The sequence below is a fragment of the Mastigoproctus giganteus genome, chromosome 4 (genome assembly GCF_048544385.1).
Source record: "Mastigoproctus giganteus isolate SK-2022 chromosome 4, ASM4854438v1, whole genome shotgun sequence".
In the NCBI taxonomy this organism is placed as follows: Eukaryota; Metazoa; Arthropoda; class Arachnida; order Uropygi; family Thelyphonidae; genus Mastigoproctus; species Mastigoproctus giganteus.
In genome coordinates, this window is record NC_143578.1 from 104,256,862 (window position 1) to 104,275,042 (window position 18,181).

Here is an 18,181-nt window from a genome sequence, read left to right on the forward strand (position 1 = left end):
TTTGTTTGGTTGGGGATTTTTTTGGCGCATGGGCGTCTATGGCCATAGTGCGCCAAAGTAGATGTGTGAAAATTTGCTTTCAGCCAGAGAGTAATTGACTGTTGGAACAAACTACAATAGGGTGTTGATAGAAGAACCGGGTAGCTTGAATAAATTTAAGGTATAATTAGACATATTATTAGGATAGCGTCCCCCCCAATTTTTGCTTTTGATGTATAAGCTTATGTCCTAGCATCATTTGCCAGTAGCAGTACTACTACTACTAATAATAATAATAATATAATGATCTCCATCAATATCGCATAGATAAAATTACTTCCAAAGCATCCCACTCATGGCTCATGAGTGGGATGCTCTTCCCCAAGACTGAAGAATCCATGCTTGCCATCCAATACCAGGTAATCAACACCAGAAACTATAGAAAATACATCACCAAGGAGCCCGGAGTGTCCAATGACACATGTCGACGATGCCACCTGGCCTCAAAACGATCCAACACATCATCGTGGGATGCATGGTGATCACCCAAACAGAGTACACTCATAGACATGACCAGGTAGCCAGGATAATACATCAGAAGCTAGCAAAAAAATACCAGTTGATTGAAAGTGTACCATACTAGAAGTACGAACCCCAGGCAGTACTGGAGAGACCCCAACCCACAAGCTGTACTGGGACCATTCCATAATAATGGATAGGACAATCCCACACAACACACCAAACATAACCGTTGTTGACAAGAAGGAAAAGACTACCAATCTGATTGACATAGCAGTACCCAACACTGGCAACCTGCAGTGTTGGGTACTGATTTTTTCCCCATCAGGAAAAAATCAGGAAGTATATGAACCTAAGGCAAGAGATCAAAGAGATGTGGCATATGCAACAAGTAACGACCATCCTAATCACCATGTCAACCATTGGTATGATGCCAAAGAACCTACATAACAGCCTAGCAGCAATATGAGCAAATTTCCAAGCAGAATGAAAAACACCTTTGGAATAAGAAAGTGAAAAAAAGGTGGCAAAGAACAGGAGTAAGTTCAGGAGCACAAGTTTTCAGAACAAATGGAGAAATACCATCAGGACATGGAGTTTTCTTAGCATCAAGATTCGTCAAAATCCTTTTGACAGAAGACCACAGGAGGCATTGGATAGAGTATGTTGGGAATGGTATGGGTGTTTTACCAAGATCATTAATACATGAGTTGGAATAAAATTGGGATGCTAGCAGGTCAGCTTTATCCTTGGCTGAAGTGACACAGAATCATATGGTTTTGAGAGATGGTTCTATTCTCTTCATTCCTATTTTTTAAGCTCCATAAACTTGTTACTTCGTATCTCACTTGTGCAATTTGTGTGTGCCGGGTTCATCATTATTAATTGCTTACTTTTTTTTTTTTTTTTTTTTACTGTTTTAAATTTTACAATCTTAAAAAAAAAGTGAAAAAAAAAAAATTTTTTAAATCCAAATTTACGTAACTTGGGCTTACATAAGTCGGGACTAACTGTACTTCAAATTCATCAACAATGATCCTGGCATTAGTGTATATGCAAGTAAAGTAAACCCTCGATTTAATAGACTCTGATATAATGGATTTTGGATTTAACAGACCAGACAAATAATACAGTAATGTACATATTAATCTCGACCATATTATTTTTTTAGGTTATACAAAACTTCAGTGTTATTATTAATTAATAATGAATAATAATTACCTATTTCCATTACTGTTTTGATATTTACCTACTTTTATTTTTATAATAAAATTCAGGATATTGTTTTTTATTCTGTTTTATTTCAAATAGCTGTTTTCCCAGATTACAGATCAGAGCAGGTGGTGACTTGTGAGCTGAAAGTGATTCGGGATACTAAACCACAGGTCAACCGACTCGCTTTGTTTCGGTCTAAGTCTGCCTCAAGTTATCGTGGTCAGGTTGTACACAGAGTGTTTCTGCGATTTCCGAATTGTGACTTTATTTATTAAATAATTTTGCAATCCTTACAATTTAGAATGGCATCAAGTGAAAGTAGAGTTAAAAGAAAGCGTATGAACTTAAATGTGGCACAGATATTAGAGCTAATTGAAAAATTAAAACAAGGCATCTTTGGTAGCACATGTTCGTGAAATTTACAGTGTAAAAAAACAAACTGTTTCTGATATCTGTAAATCAAAGGCCAAATTGCAACATTTTATATTTACAACAGAATATTATATATTCTTTATTATAAAATAATTTTATATTGTACAGTACTGTATATTGTATTAAAACCTTTTTTTTTAACAATAAAAAATGGCCCCTCAGGTTACATTCGATTTAACGGACACCCCTTCTCCTCAATTGGATAAGTATTTCGAATGAACGGAGGGGTGAAATGGAAGGGTTTTTTTTTTTTTTTTTTGGGCTGATGCTGCATAAGCTTGCTTTCTTGCATCATATGCCACTACTAATGCTAATGCTAATTAGTCCGTTAAATCGAGGGTTTACTGTATACATGCACAAGTCCTTACTTTTAGTTACCCTTACACAGCTCATGTATTAATTTATTCCATGATGACCCACAGCAGGGCCAGAAATCCCAGACACACCTAAGTTGCACATTTTCTTAGGTGATTTTTAAGACTATTCGTAGGACTTCGGCTATTCCCCAAGCCACAGAATTCTCCCAATTTGTGCCCGTTACTTTGCTGTGCTAGTCGGGGGCATGGTTTCCATTTAAATATAATTTAATTAATCAACAATGAAAATTGATTAAATGACAATACTACACACACTTATAGATTCCTAAATGCAGTGATACATCTTATGCTAGCAAGTTCAAGATGTATGTTACACTATACCATCACAATCACAGTTTTAAATTAATTATATCCTTACTAAAAAGAAAAATTTCTTAGCTAAAAACAAAAAAAAAATAAATAAATAAAATAAAATAAGCCTAACAAGTGATTAGGACCTTCCAGCTACTTATTTATTACAATTGTTACTTTTCATGATATCTGCATCAAAACACTGCTACAATAGTGGTACGAATAACAAGTCATAATTTACAAAATCACTAGATAAATTTAAAAATAAGAAAACAAATGTGTCTAAAGACTATTAAACTATTTGCCAAACCCAATTTAACATGTTAATTAATCAAAAAGGCAGCAAAAATTTCCAATAAATTATCCATTCCCACGAGCTTAAAATTCTTCAACTGTTCATGTCAATGATTACTTCCACAAGATCCAATAAATAAGGTAGATGGACTAAAAAATGGCAACTGCGGTTTAACAATGATAAACAAAGAATAGTGCATATAGAGAGGTGGCTTGCTCAATCACTCCCAACACAACCAATGCAAGAATGTGCACATACATCGTCTTCAAAGCCCACAGAGTAGTGCTTAGATTACATTTTGAATTGCAATCAGTTTGCTGAAGCATTATTTAATATTATTATTTACAAACTGTAGAGTTATATGTTTTCATTATAAAGAGGAGAAAGTATTTAGTATGAAACAGGCATGAAACACAGTTGGACTGATTTCTAATGGATCATACAAAGAAATATATTAGCATTAGTAATAGAGGCATGTGATGCAAGAAAGCAAGCGTATGAGCTTATGCAGCATCAGCCAAAGGGAAAAAAAAAAAAAATTCACACAACTATTCCCTCTAAATGTTTGTCCAGTTCCTCGTTGAATTTATTTACGCTATCAAGTTCCACAACGAGAGGTGGAAGTTTGTTCCAGCAATTAACTACCCACTGGCTAAAGGCAAATTTCTGCACATCTATTCTACAACTGTCTTTCCTCAATTTAAATTTATGCCCCCTTAGGTTCGTAATCTGAGCAAGTGGAAGAATCCCATCAGAATTCAGCATGCTCAACCCATTCAAGGCCTTATACATCTCAATCAGATCACCTTGCAGGTGCCTAGTTTCCAGCCACTGCAATTTGCAGAACTTAAGCCTTTTCTTGTTAAGACCACCTGTTCATTCCCCTCACCAATCGTGTTGCCCTTCTCTGTACACACTCAAGCAAATCTACCTCCTTCCTAAAATGAGGCCTCCAGACCTGTATGCAGTACTCAAGGTGTGGCCTGACCATTGCCTTATACAGAGGGACAATCACTTCCTTTTCCCTGCTAGAAAAATTCCTGTATATCATTGACAAAACCCCATGATCTGCTCTTGCAGTCTACCTGCATTGCTCAGAAAACTTCATATCTGATTAAATACGCATTAAAGAACCATTTCAGACATCTTAAATATTTGTTATTTATATTATTTTAGCATGTTGTATTTCTTGAAACATTCACCAGGATGCAATCCTGGTTTTATGGAGTATGTTTCACAATACCAAACTGTTTGTTTTCCACTAGTCTTTCTATCACTACATACTGCACAGTCTTTATTCTTACTTATTTTTTTTTTGTTTTCATCACAAAATGAGAACAGCCATTCAATCTCTCACTGGCATCTGAACTTAGTTGGCCTTTTTTTTTTGAAAGAAAATTCTTATTTCAGACATCTCCTACTAACTGAGCAAGCAACTTTTTTTTTTTAAACTGCTTGAGACGAAGATTTTTTATGAGCTGGATCTGCCACCTTCATCAAGATAAAGCTGTTTACAATTGAGACTTCTAATAGCCAGATAAACAACTTTCTCCACCATTTCATTGATTTCCAAGTGAACAGATAACTCTCAGAGTAATGGTCAGCTCTGTCAACAGCTCCTATATATTTTGTTTTTTCACAAATAGCAACTGGCTTTTCAATCTAAGATTTTCCCTCCTTTTACTATTGTGACCACAGTTTGGGTATATAAACTAAAAAGCATAATTAGTTCTTTTGTCCTTACATGCCAGAAGTTGAACGGCACCCACCTTTCAGAATCCAATGACTTTATGGTTTTCAATTTGCTTTGTCTTCTTGATCTCTAGTGGTAAACCCTTCCTGTTTTCCGTAACAGTGGCTGTTAGGTGTATATTCAATTTATGTAGTTCTGCTAAATAAACTACACTAGTGTAAAATCAGTCAGTGAACAAATGAAATCCACTACCCTCAACAATTTGAAGAAGTTTTTGGATGAGATGAAGCATAATCCTTGAGGTGGGGTCAAGTCTGGCCTTATAAAGGTGTCAGTAGTAGCCTTTCCAAAAATATGGCACAAAAACTGAGACATAACCTGTTTCTGAGTCAGCTAAAACATATATATGAAGATTCCACTTGGTTGGCTTTTGAAAGTCATAACATTTGAATGAAATTCTACCTTTAAAACTAAAAGGATTTTATCTGCATTCTTTAATGAAACCAAATTCTTTGAAACCAAATTTAGTCGCACCATAAGAAACAATTAGGAAGTAACTTATTTGAAAGAGTTTAATTGGCATAATTATTTGTTTCAATAAAAATTTCTTCAAACAAAGAACTGATAAAAAAAAAAAAAAAAAAACAATTATGAACCAACATGGCCCGTATTACTATGCATGTTATACAAATTCAGATATAAATGAGAAATTACAACTAATGAAGTTATGGATCTACCTTACATGGAAAGAGCTACAAAAACAGCTGAAAATACTTAAGTTCAGTTTTTGAAATACTTGAAATACTCAAATGAAATCTGCAGTTTGAAACAGAAAAGGGAAAATGTTTGAATGAAACTTCATTTACCTTGCTTGGTCTCCAATTTTCCATGTCAGCGTTGGTTGACAGATCATCATTAATTTGTTAATCATCACTGCTGCAAGATATACTGTCAAGATCGAAAGTAACATTATCCTCACTATCGAAAAGAATTAATTCAAATTCTGAATTGGAAAGTTCTAACTATTTTTCAATTCTTCATCAGAAGGGGCTTTTCAAAATGTTGGCACTATGGCTAAACACTGTTTCTGGCAGAGAGTAAATACATAGCAAACACTAAAAACAAAGAAGAAAACAACAGCCACCAGGTGTTACTAATTGAATGTAAACAATCAATTAGCTTGGCAAAGCATTTATATGAAGTATAAATAGAAGCCAGTATAATAATTATACTGGAAGAGGGAGAAAATAAGCTGTAAACTTGGCAAAACAGAAAGGTGCATCTGTGGGGGACACTGGACCAGAAGAGAAATTTTACAATAGCGTAAGACAGAAGACATTGCACTGAAAAGGGTTAATATCAAAATCATATCAGTGTTCTTAATATTGATTAATGTAATTAGTTATAAATTGATAAGTTAATTTGTTATTAAATAGTATTTTTACATATTATTATTTACTGCCAGTGCACACTTTTTTTTTTGTGCATTGTAAGCTCCATAATTTGATTTGCTGATAGGTGTTTTTTTTTTTTTTTTGCAAGTTTGCAAAATTATATTTATTTAAATAATAAATAAGCAAATTACTGTAAACACTAAACACTTTTGAAAGGGAATTTATGAATAAATCACTATTATATTTAAATAAATAAGAAAAAAGAATGCCAGTTTTAACCTATATAAGTAAAAATGTATGACCAGCATCATTATCATTTTACTATTAAAAGTGTTCAGAAAAATCATTACTTAGTAATGATTTTTCTGAACACTTTTAATAGTAGAATGTTAACATGATAACAAAATCTAAAATATTATTATGATGTTATACTTTACAGGCTTGTTTTTCTTGTACAGTAATAACACTTTCTGTGAATTTCATAGTTGCAGTGAGGGAATCGATATAACCTACTTTACAACTTAAAAATATAAAAAAAAATCTAAAGGAAAGCTGTCACATTGGTGGCTCTACTTCCAAATGAATTTTATCAGATAACCAGAATTAACTTTATCACCCACAAGAGTGTCCAGTCTGTATGTTAATACTCTGTGGCAATAAACTGAGTAGCTATCATCTAAAACATAGCAAACTGTTAGTACCGAGAGCAGTTCGTGGGCTTCTTTTAATGATATACAAGAACTTTGCGAGAACGAACAAAGAGTATATTAGGCAACATCTTCAATACAAAAAACATGTCTGAAGACGTCATTTAGGAAGGGTTTTTTTATGTAAACCCCAAACATGAGAGGTATTAGAACCTATAGCACTTAGTACCGTGCTTGAGTTGGAGGATGAGAAGACAAAAGAAGATATTTGTTGACATTGGACTTGAACTTCTGAAGACTAATTTTCAAGAAATACGTATGAAGGACAGTTGTTCTAGAAAACGGCAGTTGAATGAATGAACGAGAAAGATGAAAAGTTGGTTCTGTGAGTTTGAAATTGGACAGTAAATGGATGTTGGCTGGTGGCAGCACGTGTTCAGACTGTTTTCAAAGAGAGAGAGAGAATTATAGAAGCCAATTCAGAAGAACAGTGCCCATGGAAGTATCTGTAGAAGAGGCATGCAGAAGAAACAGTACTTCTATGAGACAGTGAGTGGAGAGACTCTGTTAGAGATGAATCAATAATTAAACTAACTGCCTTCTTCTGAATGGAATCAAGAAGCCTGAGAGAGGTTTTTGGGGGGTACCACCCCAGATGTGGGAACAAAATTCCATAGCAGGGCGGATTTGTGATTTGTACAGAGTGAACAGCTGTTCGGAAGAAAAGTAACGCTGAGAGTGAAAGAGAAAACCAAGTTTTTTAGATGCAGAGGAAGCAATATTTGTAATGTGCTTGTGCCAAGAGAGATTAGAAGTCAGGGTAATCCCCAAAAGAGATATATCATTTTGCCTAGAAATCGGAGTGTCACCAAAGATAAGCATAGGAGCAGAAGAATCCTTTTTGCGAGATATAAGACAAGACTGAGTTTTAGAAGGATTGAAATCAGTTGGTAATTCTCCAGGTAATTCTCCCCACTGGAGAATTACCTGGAGATCGGCATTTAAGTAATTGGTAGCAGATTTTCGAGAAGTTGAAGCCGATTGAGCAGGCAACGTTTCTCAAAGTGGAATGCAATGTGCTATCATCGGCAAAACTTTGGATAGAATTTCCAGTCAATGGAAGAAGGTCATTAATATACAAAAGGAAAAGAGTGGGTGGAAAGAACTGAACCTTGGGGGGACAAAGGCATTAGTGGAGAAGTTAGAAGACAGAGAGCCATCTACCATCACCCTCAGTGAGCGATCACAGAGAAAACTGGATAACCAATTAAAAAAAACAGTAGACAAACCATAAGATGGAAGCTTGTTTAGAAGACCTTTATGCCAAACACGATTGAAAGCCTTTGAGAAGTCAAGGGCAACTGCTTGTGATTCACCAAACTTTTCCATTGAATTAGTCCATAAATGGATAACATAAGCCAGAATATCATCAGTAGATCAACACTGACGGAATCCATATTGGCAATCATTGACCAGTCGGAAGGTTTCTAGGTAGTTTAAGAGTTGGCGGTTAATTGATTTCTCCATTACTTTAGAAAGAGTGGAAGTAATTGCAATGGGACGATAACTGGATGGGAGGGATTCGTCACCCTTTTTAGGAAATGCCTGGATATAAGCAAATTTCCAAGCAGAAGGAAAAACACCTTTGGAATAAGAAAGTGAAAAAAGGTGGTAAAGAACAGGAGTAAGTACAGGAGCACAGGTTTTGAGAACAAGTGGAGAAATACCATCAGGACCTGATGCTTTCTTAGCATTAAGATTCCTCAAAATCTTTCTGGTATCCTTTTCATGGAAGACCACTGGAGACATTGAATGGGAGGTGTTTTACCAAGGTCATTAATACATGAGTTGGAAGAAAAATCAAATACTAGCAGGTCAGCTTTATCCTTGGCTGAAGTGACAAAACCATCTGGTTTGGACAGAAGTGGGAGCAGAGATGGGCAAAAGTTGCGGCCAATAGCTTTGGCAAGAGACCAGAATGCTCGGCTACCATTAGGGCAAGAAGCAAGTTTTCTACTCTTAGCCTGTTCAAACTCTAGTTTGGACTAATTAATAACTGCCTTACAATTGTTGCGAGCTTTGGTGTAGGCAAAAAATGAAACTGAAGAATTAGAAACAAGCCAATTATAACATACAACGTTCTTCTCTTGAACAGCATTAGCACATTTATAGGAAAACCAAGGTTTAGATAAAGGATGAGATTTTAAAGTGGAGTGTGGGATGAAGGATTCCATTAATGCAAGAATAATCTCACTGACACGATCTGAGCAAACGTTGACATCAAGTTTTCAAACAATAATCCGACCAAGGAAAAGAAGAAAAGAAATCTGGCAGGTCATCTAATTTTGTATTCTTGTAATGCCAAACAATACGAGGTTGGGAATACACACGAGATAAAGGCTCCATTGGAGAAGAGACAATCACCAAGTTGTGATCTGAAGTGCCTAAAGGACCTCTCACTTCGACCGTGTACTTAGAGGATTGTTTGTGAGAAAAAGATCAAGCATGTTGGCTGTATGGTTAGGATTGTCCAGTATTGTTGTAGGTAAATGAACAATCTATGCAAGGTCATTAGTAATTTCAAAAAATCTAGACCAGCTGGGTCGGTGTGACTAGAAAACGGAAGCCAGCTGGAGTTGTGAACATTAAAATCACTCACTGTTAGGAAAGTTGGACTGTAGAAAGTCAAGTTGCAAAGAGAGGAAGTCAAAGAGCTTCAAGTGATTAATGGAGTTGGGAGAATGGTAGAGACAACAGATGAATTTGACACAATGAGGTAGAGAGATTTTAAGCCAGATAAGATCGAAAAGAGGAGACTCAAATTACCAAGTCTCTGACAGGGAATATCGGAATGGACAGATGCACAAGTACCACCTTTGAGGCAAAAGGAATCATACAGCAAATAATTTGGGCAACTGAGATTCTGTCAGAAAAATTACATGGGGTTTGGCAGACAGCAAGTGAAAATGGACATTGCTGAGATTAGAATTGAGACCACATATATTTGTGAGATAGATTAGGAAATGTTTGGGAGGTTTAGATCTTTTTGCAGATAAGCTTACTCTATTAGTTTGACAATTGATGGTGTATTCAATAGTAACAAAAAACAAAAAGTGGGTGGGACATGCTGTATGAAGCATGAAATTTTTGGATACGGCATACACATGGTAAGTATATACCCAGATCCTTGACATAACGTGGCCTCGACAATGCCCCCCCCCCCCCCCGCATACACACATATCATAAAACTGGAGATCAACAGCAATGAAAGAACTGCTCATAATGAGTTCCTCACTCACATCTTTCATCTTAATGTCAGTTTGGAAAAACAAGCCTTTCAAAAGCAGCAATCTTATCATTCATGTCAATATGATTGACAAAGATTGAGAATAATTTTCAAACTGTGGATTCATATTTAAAATTTGTTTTCATTCAAATACAGGCAGTTCTCGCTTTACGAGTTTTCTTTGCCAAGTATCAAGTATCAACAAAATCAAAAATATGAACATTAATTGCAAAAAATGAATGTCATACATTCATAAATACTGCATTCCAAACCACGTGCATAGTTATACAATACAGTGTACTCCGCTTTACGATATTAATCAGTTCCAGAGACACCATCTTATCATTAAAATATCATAATGTGAACCCAATAACACACTGTATTTTGGTAATTCGTTTCAAGATCTCGGAAGTTGAAATTTTCGCTGTATAACTAAGCTATTTATCTCTCTAAGATGTAATTTTTAAGGTCATATAAAAGGTCGGGAGCATGTTTTGTAAATTGTATTAGTTACCAATTCAAATCATTCAAATGCACTACACTTCCATTGTTATCATATGTTCTGTTATAAGAATCAATTTTAAACGCCTTTGTGATATTTTTCTAAAGCACATTTCTGGAGGTCACGAGCATAAAACAATAAAAACAATTTGCACTTTCCAGTTTATTGGGCTTTTCTGTTACTGCAAGCAATTATAAACATATAAGAAGTAAACTTATAATCTTCTTGCAATTGCGAAAATACCAATATCTGGAATTGTGTAGTTTTTTACGTTATTATGGTGAAATGTGTTTGCCCTTTACCGAAATCTTCAATCTTATAAAAAACATAAATTTTCAGAATCTTCTCTTCATTCCTTTTATTTTAAGCTTCGCAAGCTTGTCACTCCATGCGAATCGTGTTAGTTGCAATTTGTGTGTGCCGTTAAAAAATGCTTATGCATGTAATCATGAAATTTATAATTAAAAGAGAACATTATCTTGGAAACAAATGCCTCTTGAAGCATTTCTGAAGAAGACGACTCCTTGTGCAACAAACCAATGAGTGCTGAGCCAATAATGAGTGATCAACATGTGTGCATTTAGTCAATGATGATGGAAAATAAACATTCTTTAACATTTGTAAGTTGCAAATAATTTCTCTATTATTAGAATTTGCCTGATTTTACAGGCTATGTTTTCATTTCTTTCGATAAAGCAATCATTGTTTAAACATAAACTAATTAGCTAACTAATTTCATTGTTGAGAACATAACTCCTATTTTAACCTTATGTCTATGGGAAATAAATTCCCGATTTAAGAGCGCACGCTAGGAACGAATTAACTCGTAAAGTCGAGAACTTCCTGTATTCTCCTTTTTTGACTAACAGTTTTCACCATCCTAAGATAAATTTCAATGGGTTTAATCTCTTCAATTAAACCCATTGAAAGCAGTTATTATTTTTGAATAATAACTGCTCTCATCTCTGTCTAGATATAAGTTCCAATGTTCAGCATTTTGAATTGTGTAGTTTAAAGACACATGCTACAAAAATAATCACAATTACACACAGGATTGCTAAAACAAAAAAAAAAAAAAAAAATAGATATATTCCCTTAATTAAATGCATAAATGCAAAAATGACTCATTCATTTTAGCTGTATTAATTTAGCTTAGCACATGACATAGTTCATATGTGAAGAGAAAAAAAAATTTTTTTTTGATGCTGTACAAGCATTTTTTTTTGCATCATTTTCGTCAGGTGCTGGCACTCAACATAACAACACACATACTATACACACACACTTGCCAGCCTTGGCCTTTTGCCTTTTAAGATGCTACAGCAATATATGGGAGGAATCCTGGAGACTGCAATTAAACAAATACACCTTGATCTTGCTTCATTTTCCATTATTAATACTAACACCAAAAGATAGGGGGGGGTGTATGTATGTGTGTGTGTGTGTGTGTGTGTGTGTGTGTGTCATAATATGTTTAATTTATTCACATAATTATAAATAAATGCAGGTAATGCTGCTAAAACAGATGAGAGTATCCTTAGGAAATATATAATATGATATCTATCAAAATTGAATAAAATAATGTGAATGGCAGGGATGTAAGGTGTTTCGTTTTTCTTTACTATGCCAAAGCATAATAATAATAAATTTCACAATTAACACAGACCACTGTTAAATCAGAATCACAAATACAGAAATTTATTTGCTTACCAATATCTCCTTGATTTGGACAATCACCTACATCAAGGAAGAAAGATTTGGGTATTTCCTGCTCAGTTCCATCTTTCATAAATGGCTCATTGATATTCTGATCCATGCTATTATTAGAGTCCACCTTTAAAATGAATAAAAACGTGCAATAATTTGTCAAGAGAATGGAATATATGGGCAATATAATAATCTTATCTCAACATCTAAATTAATTATATGATTCAATGTCAAATTTAATGATTTATTATACTAAAAGGTTTGAGAGCTGAAAACCTCAGACTATGGGAAATTTACTAGACAAACAAGCTAGTGCAAAAGCATCATTTTATGTTTGTAGTAAATTTCATTTCACGTAGTTCAGTGATTTACTACAAACTAAAATGATGCTTTGCACTAACTTGTTCATTTGATTATACTTAAGAGAATATGGATATGCAGATTAAATACTGCTGCCACCTTTCCCCAATTACAAAGTGAAATGAATGTGAGTAAAATGAACTTGCATTAATTTCATCCTATATGCCTTATCGATCAATTCGGCCCTGGAAAGATTGTGCAAGGCTCAAGGGGTAGAATTTTTTTCAGCCTGGACTGTACTTGTTAACAGGAGGGATTGCTTCTACAGGGATGGGATACACTTAAATAGAAAGGGTGCAAGAATATTTGCTGATGCTATCGAGGCAGTGTTAGGTGGGTCGGAAAACTGCTAGCTTGGGGGGCGACAAAGACCAATAGATTGACAGTAGCCACTGGCAGAGGTGAAAGAGATTCTTGCACTGCTTCTATTAGAATGAGCAGAAGCCTGAAAAACAAGATGCATGGTATTTCAGAGACTGCTGGGAGCCATTGCGGTACAAGTAAACACATGGGTTGTGTTAGGGTAGCTAAGAATAGAAACAGGTGCAGGTATACTTGCGTGTACACCAATGCTAGGAGTTTAGTAAACAAATTTGATGAATTTGAGGTATTGCTCAAAACATCAAAGGCAGATATTGTTGGGATATCAGAGACGTGGTGTCACACAGATATAAGGGATGCAGAAATGCATTTGGGGAGTACAACGTCTAAAGAAAGGATAGACAGGATAGGAAGGGGGGAGGGGTTATGCTATTAGTTAAGAAACACATAAAAACCAAGGAAGTGAAGCCAGTCGACATCGCTGGACAGTGCAGTGTTGAGTCAGTTTGGTGTGACATAAGCATTAGGAGATCAAAATTGAGAGTAGGAGTGTGCTATAGGCCTAATGACTCTGATGAGTATAATAAGGAATTGTACAGGGAAATAGAGTGGGCCAGTAAATCAGAGAGTCTTATAATGGGAGATTTTAATTTCCCAGATATTGACTGGAATTTGGGGGCTGGTTACTCACACACTAGCAGGGCTTTTGTGGATTTATTGGATGATTGTTTTCTACATCAGCATGTTCGGGAGGCAACTAGAGGGAGTAATACTCTTGATTTGATTATCAGCAGTGATTCTTCATGCATTAAGAATCTGCAGATAAATGAACCACTAGGTGGCAGTGATCACAGTGTGCTGAAGTGGGATTTACTGAAAGAGGTAACTACCATTAGGGGTAAAGGGAAGGGTTATTGCTTCCGTAAAGGCGACTACGATGGACTGAGACAGTATTTAAATTCTATACAGTGGGACCAACTGATGATGTTACCAACAGCAAATTCAAAATGGGAAGCATTCAAAGAACTTATCTTGGAAGCTACTAGGCTTTACATACCAACTAAGAAATATTGTTCAAGGTTTAGGCCAAAATGGATGTCAGATGAACTAATGAGGCATATGGCAGAGAAGAAAAATGCATGGGATACTTACAAATTAACACATGACACAGAAGCCTATGATAGATACAAGTTGATATGCAACCAAGTTACAAAGGAGGTTAGGCAGGCGAAGGCAGATTACGAGAAATCCTTGGCAAGGGATGCAAAGAAAAACAGCAAAGAGTTCTTTACTTATGTAAACTCTAGAAGGAAGGGGATGAATCAGATTGGTCCACTTGATATTGATGGGTCAACTGTTGATGATCCTGCTCAGGTAGCTAACAAACTAAATGAATATTTTGCATCGACATTCACACATGAGGAGTTATTCAGCGAGGGGAATGCCAGAGGTGTATTCAACTCTAGCAGTAAGCTACAGAATCTTGAAATAACTGGGAGTAAAGTGGAGGAGAAACTGTTGAAGATAAACACAAGAAAGGCACCCGTGGTGGATGGGATCTATCCAGTTATATTAAAGGAGGCAGCAAAGGAAGTAAGCAAACCCTTAGCCATAATTATGAGAGCTTCCTTGGACTCAGGGGAGGTACCCATAGACTGGAAATGTGCAAATGTGACCCCAATTCACAAAGGAGGATCAAAGGCTGACACAAGTAATTATAGACCTGTGAGCTTAACTTCTGTTCCAGGAAAATTAATGGAGGCACTGGTTAAAGAAGCACTGCAGGATCATTTAGACAAGACTTCAGTTATAGCTCAGACACAGCATGGTTTTGTTATGGGGAAGTCTTGCCTGACCAACTTGATTGGATACTATGATGCAGTCACAAAAGAACTGGATGCAGGGAATAACTTTGATATTATATACTTGGATCTTAGAAAGGCTTTTGATACTGTTGCACATGGAAGACTGCTACACAAATTGGAGCAGTGTGACACTGGAGGCAAATTGCTGCTATGGATAAAGGGGTGGTTGAGGGGGAGAAGACAGAGAGTGGTAATCATTGGACACTGCTCATCGTGGACTAATATTATTAGTGGAGTCCCTCAGGGCTCAGTGTTGGGTCCATTATTGTTTTCTGTATTTATAAATGATATTGATGATGGTATATCAAGCTTAATGTCCAAGTTTGCAGATGATACAAAGGTTGGCAGGGTTGTCAAGGACACTACTGACACTATGCTGCTGCAACAGGATCTGGAAAGGTTGAGCAGATGGGCTGAGAGGTGGCAAATGAAGTTTAACATTGACAAATGTAAAGTACTACACATGGGAAAAAGCAACCCCAGAGCAACGTATCAACTCTGTGGTACTACACTGACAGTGGTAGAGAATGAAAGGGACTTGGGGGTGATTGTGCAGGCAGATATGAAGTTCTCTGAGCAGTGCAGACGGGCAGCAAGAGTAGCTCATGGAGTATTGTCAATGATATACAGGAATTTTTCCAGCAGGGATAAGGAGGTGATTATTCCATTGTATAAGGCAATGGTCAGGCCACACCTAGAGTACTGTATACAGGTCTGGAGGCCTCATTTCAAGAAGGATGTAGAGCTGCTGGAACGAGTACAGAGAAGGGCAACAAGATTAGTGAATGGAACAAAGGGGTGCTCTTACGAAGAAAGGTTTAAGTTTTGCAAATTACAGTGTCTGGAGACTAGGCACCAGCGAGGTGATCTGATAGAGGTGTATAAAGCCTTGAATGGTTTAAGCATGCTCAATGCTGATGGGATTCTTCCTCTAGCTCAGAAAAATCACCTGAGAGGGCATAAATTCAAATTGAGGAAAGACAGATGTAGGATAGACGTGCGGAAATTTGCCTTTAGTCAGCGGGTGGTTGGTTGGTGGAACAGACTGCCATCCCTTGTGGTGGAGGTTGATAGCCTAAATAAGTTTAAGGCTCAGCTGGACAGGTATTTTGAACAAACAGAGGGGTGAAGTGGAAGTGGGTTTTTTTTTTTTTGGCTGATGCTGCATAAGCTTGCTTTCTTGCATCAAATGCCTCTACTAATGCTAATGCTAATATGAAATTTTGTTACATTGAAATGCAGTAAAATATATCAGATTAATAATATATATATATATATATATATATATAAAGCATCCATAAAATTACTGAGTTTAGGTTGTAAAGATGTAAAATTATAGTTAAAGTGTAATATATAGAACACCCAATTAATGCCATCAAACGATCGAACATTACATCGGACGTTATGTATATACTAAATAGATACGTTATAGTGTAAAGTTAATATCTTTAAAGTTTGAAAATCCATATAGCCATAGTCCTGCCATATCTCCAGTATACATGAAAACCAAAATATAAATCATATTAAGTAAATTAATAAAATAATAAAATAATAAGCCCAACACAGGAAAATTAGCCCTCGACAAAGTTCCTTGCAAAATAATTTTCCTGTGTTGGGCTTATTATTTTATTATTTTATTAATTTACTTAATATGATTTATATTTTGGTTTTCATGTATACTGGAGATATGGCAGGACTATGGCTATATGGATTTTCAAACTTTAAAGATATTAACTTTACACTATAACGTATCTATTTAGTATATATATATATATATATATATATATATATATATATATATAAAGGACCACCGCCATGCAAATCCTCTGCATTGATGGATCGATCGGACGAGGAATGGGTGGTTGGGTTCTTCGATCTTTTCGCCTTTGCGACGATTTGTATGGTGATTGAAATGCAGCGATTCCATGACCATTATTAGCCTCGTGGTCCTCTGTCGATATGGGGCATAATGGTCAGTCTATTATTTTTATATTTTTGTTTTTCTTTTAGTAGTTCTTAACCCCCTTTTTCGTGATATTTCACGTTTTTCGGAACTGGTACCTTCGAGAGGGAGATACCGCTAAATCATATTATAATTGGCATTATTTTAAATTTGACATCGGTTTTATTAACTGGATTTAAAGTGCTAAATTATATAGGGTACAATCTAGCCTACTGTTTATGTCTTATTACCTTTACTTTCCCGTTTGGTTTATTTTATTTCACGTTATTTTTATGTTAATTTTTCGCTCTATATTTTTGCCATACTACTGGCTTATGTTTTTATTTTGTTTTATTTTGAATTATAGGATATATATATATATATATATATATTACAAAATAATTATAATAAACTTACTTATTAAATGCAACTGTATATTTTTTAATGAAAAATATAAAAATTTTGAGTATTTTAGGCATATTATTTTCAACAACTCAAAACATTTATTAATTTTGGCTGGAAAAACAGAAAACATTACAAATATGAAATTACAGTCTCTCCCATTTTCAAATCTGTAAAACTATAAGTACAAATGTTATCTGATGCAACATAAACAACCACACTTTTTTCAAATAAAACTCTAAACAACCATAATTTCAATGTCACAATTTTGGCAAACAATTCAATAAAAATAACTGCAATGCTTGCACCTCATCTACCAGCATGTTTCATTAAATTAAGTAACTATATCTATATCCAATGTCACTTCCAAAATTACTCAAAGAAGACTTCAGGAAGGTAGACAAAACAAATTCACCAATGAAGAACAGACAAGGTAACAAGACAATATGCCAGATATTAAGATTTTCATTTTACAATTCTGTTATAAGGATTATAATTTTTCATAAAAGTATGAATTTTTATTGCACTAAACTGATATTTTTGTTTGTAATATTTGTTAAAATTAAGTATTATTAGAAAGATACATATAATTAATTTATAGTGAAAGCTTAATTCATCCGGTACTCACATCTTAATCCGTATTTATAACTTTATGAAGTCCATAAGAAAATAAAAGTAAAAGTTTTAAAAATGACAATAATAATTAAGATATACTCAGAGGAAAGAAGATGTGCAGTTTTTTTTCCCTCAGTTTACAGAGTTTACCTTTTTTCCTCCAGTTTACAGAGGCAGTAATATTAAATTGGCTGGGAATGGAAGGTGATTTCGTTATAGTGAATATTTCACAACTGGCATTCAATATACCAACATTTAACTATATAACATCCAGTGTATAAACCCAGTGGAGCATTATCCTATAGGCTGTTGTTGTTGTGGGGGTTTTCTGGCGCATAA

At 35.2% G+C, this 18,181-nt stretch overlaps 1 protein-coding gene across 1 annotated transcript in view; it reads right to left on the reverse strand.

Annotated features, from left to right (window-relative positions):
- Positions 1-18,181, reverse strand: part of LOC150086960 (KICSTOR complex protein SZT2-like) — a 1,378,951-nt gene that overhangs the window by 899,807 nt on the left and 460,963 nt on the right. The window contains exon 26 of the mRNA XM_090372336.1: positions 12,341-12,464. Coding sequence (XP_090228462.1) covers positions 12,341-12,464 — 124 coding nt within the window. The remainder of the gene's footprint in view (positions 1-12,340; positions 12,465-18,181) is intronic.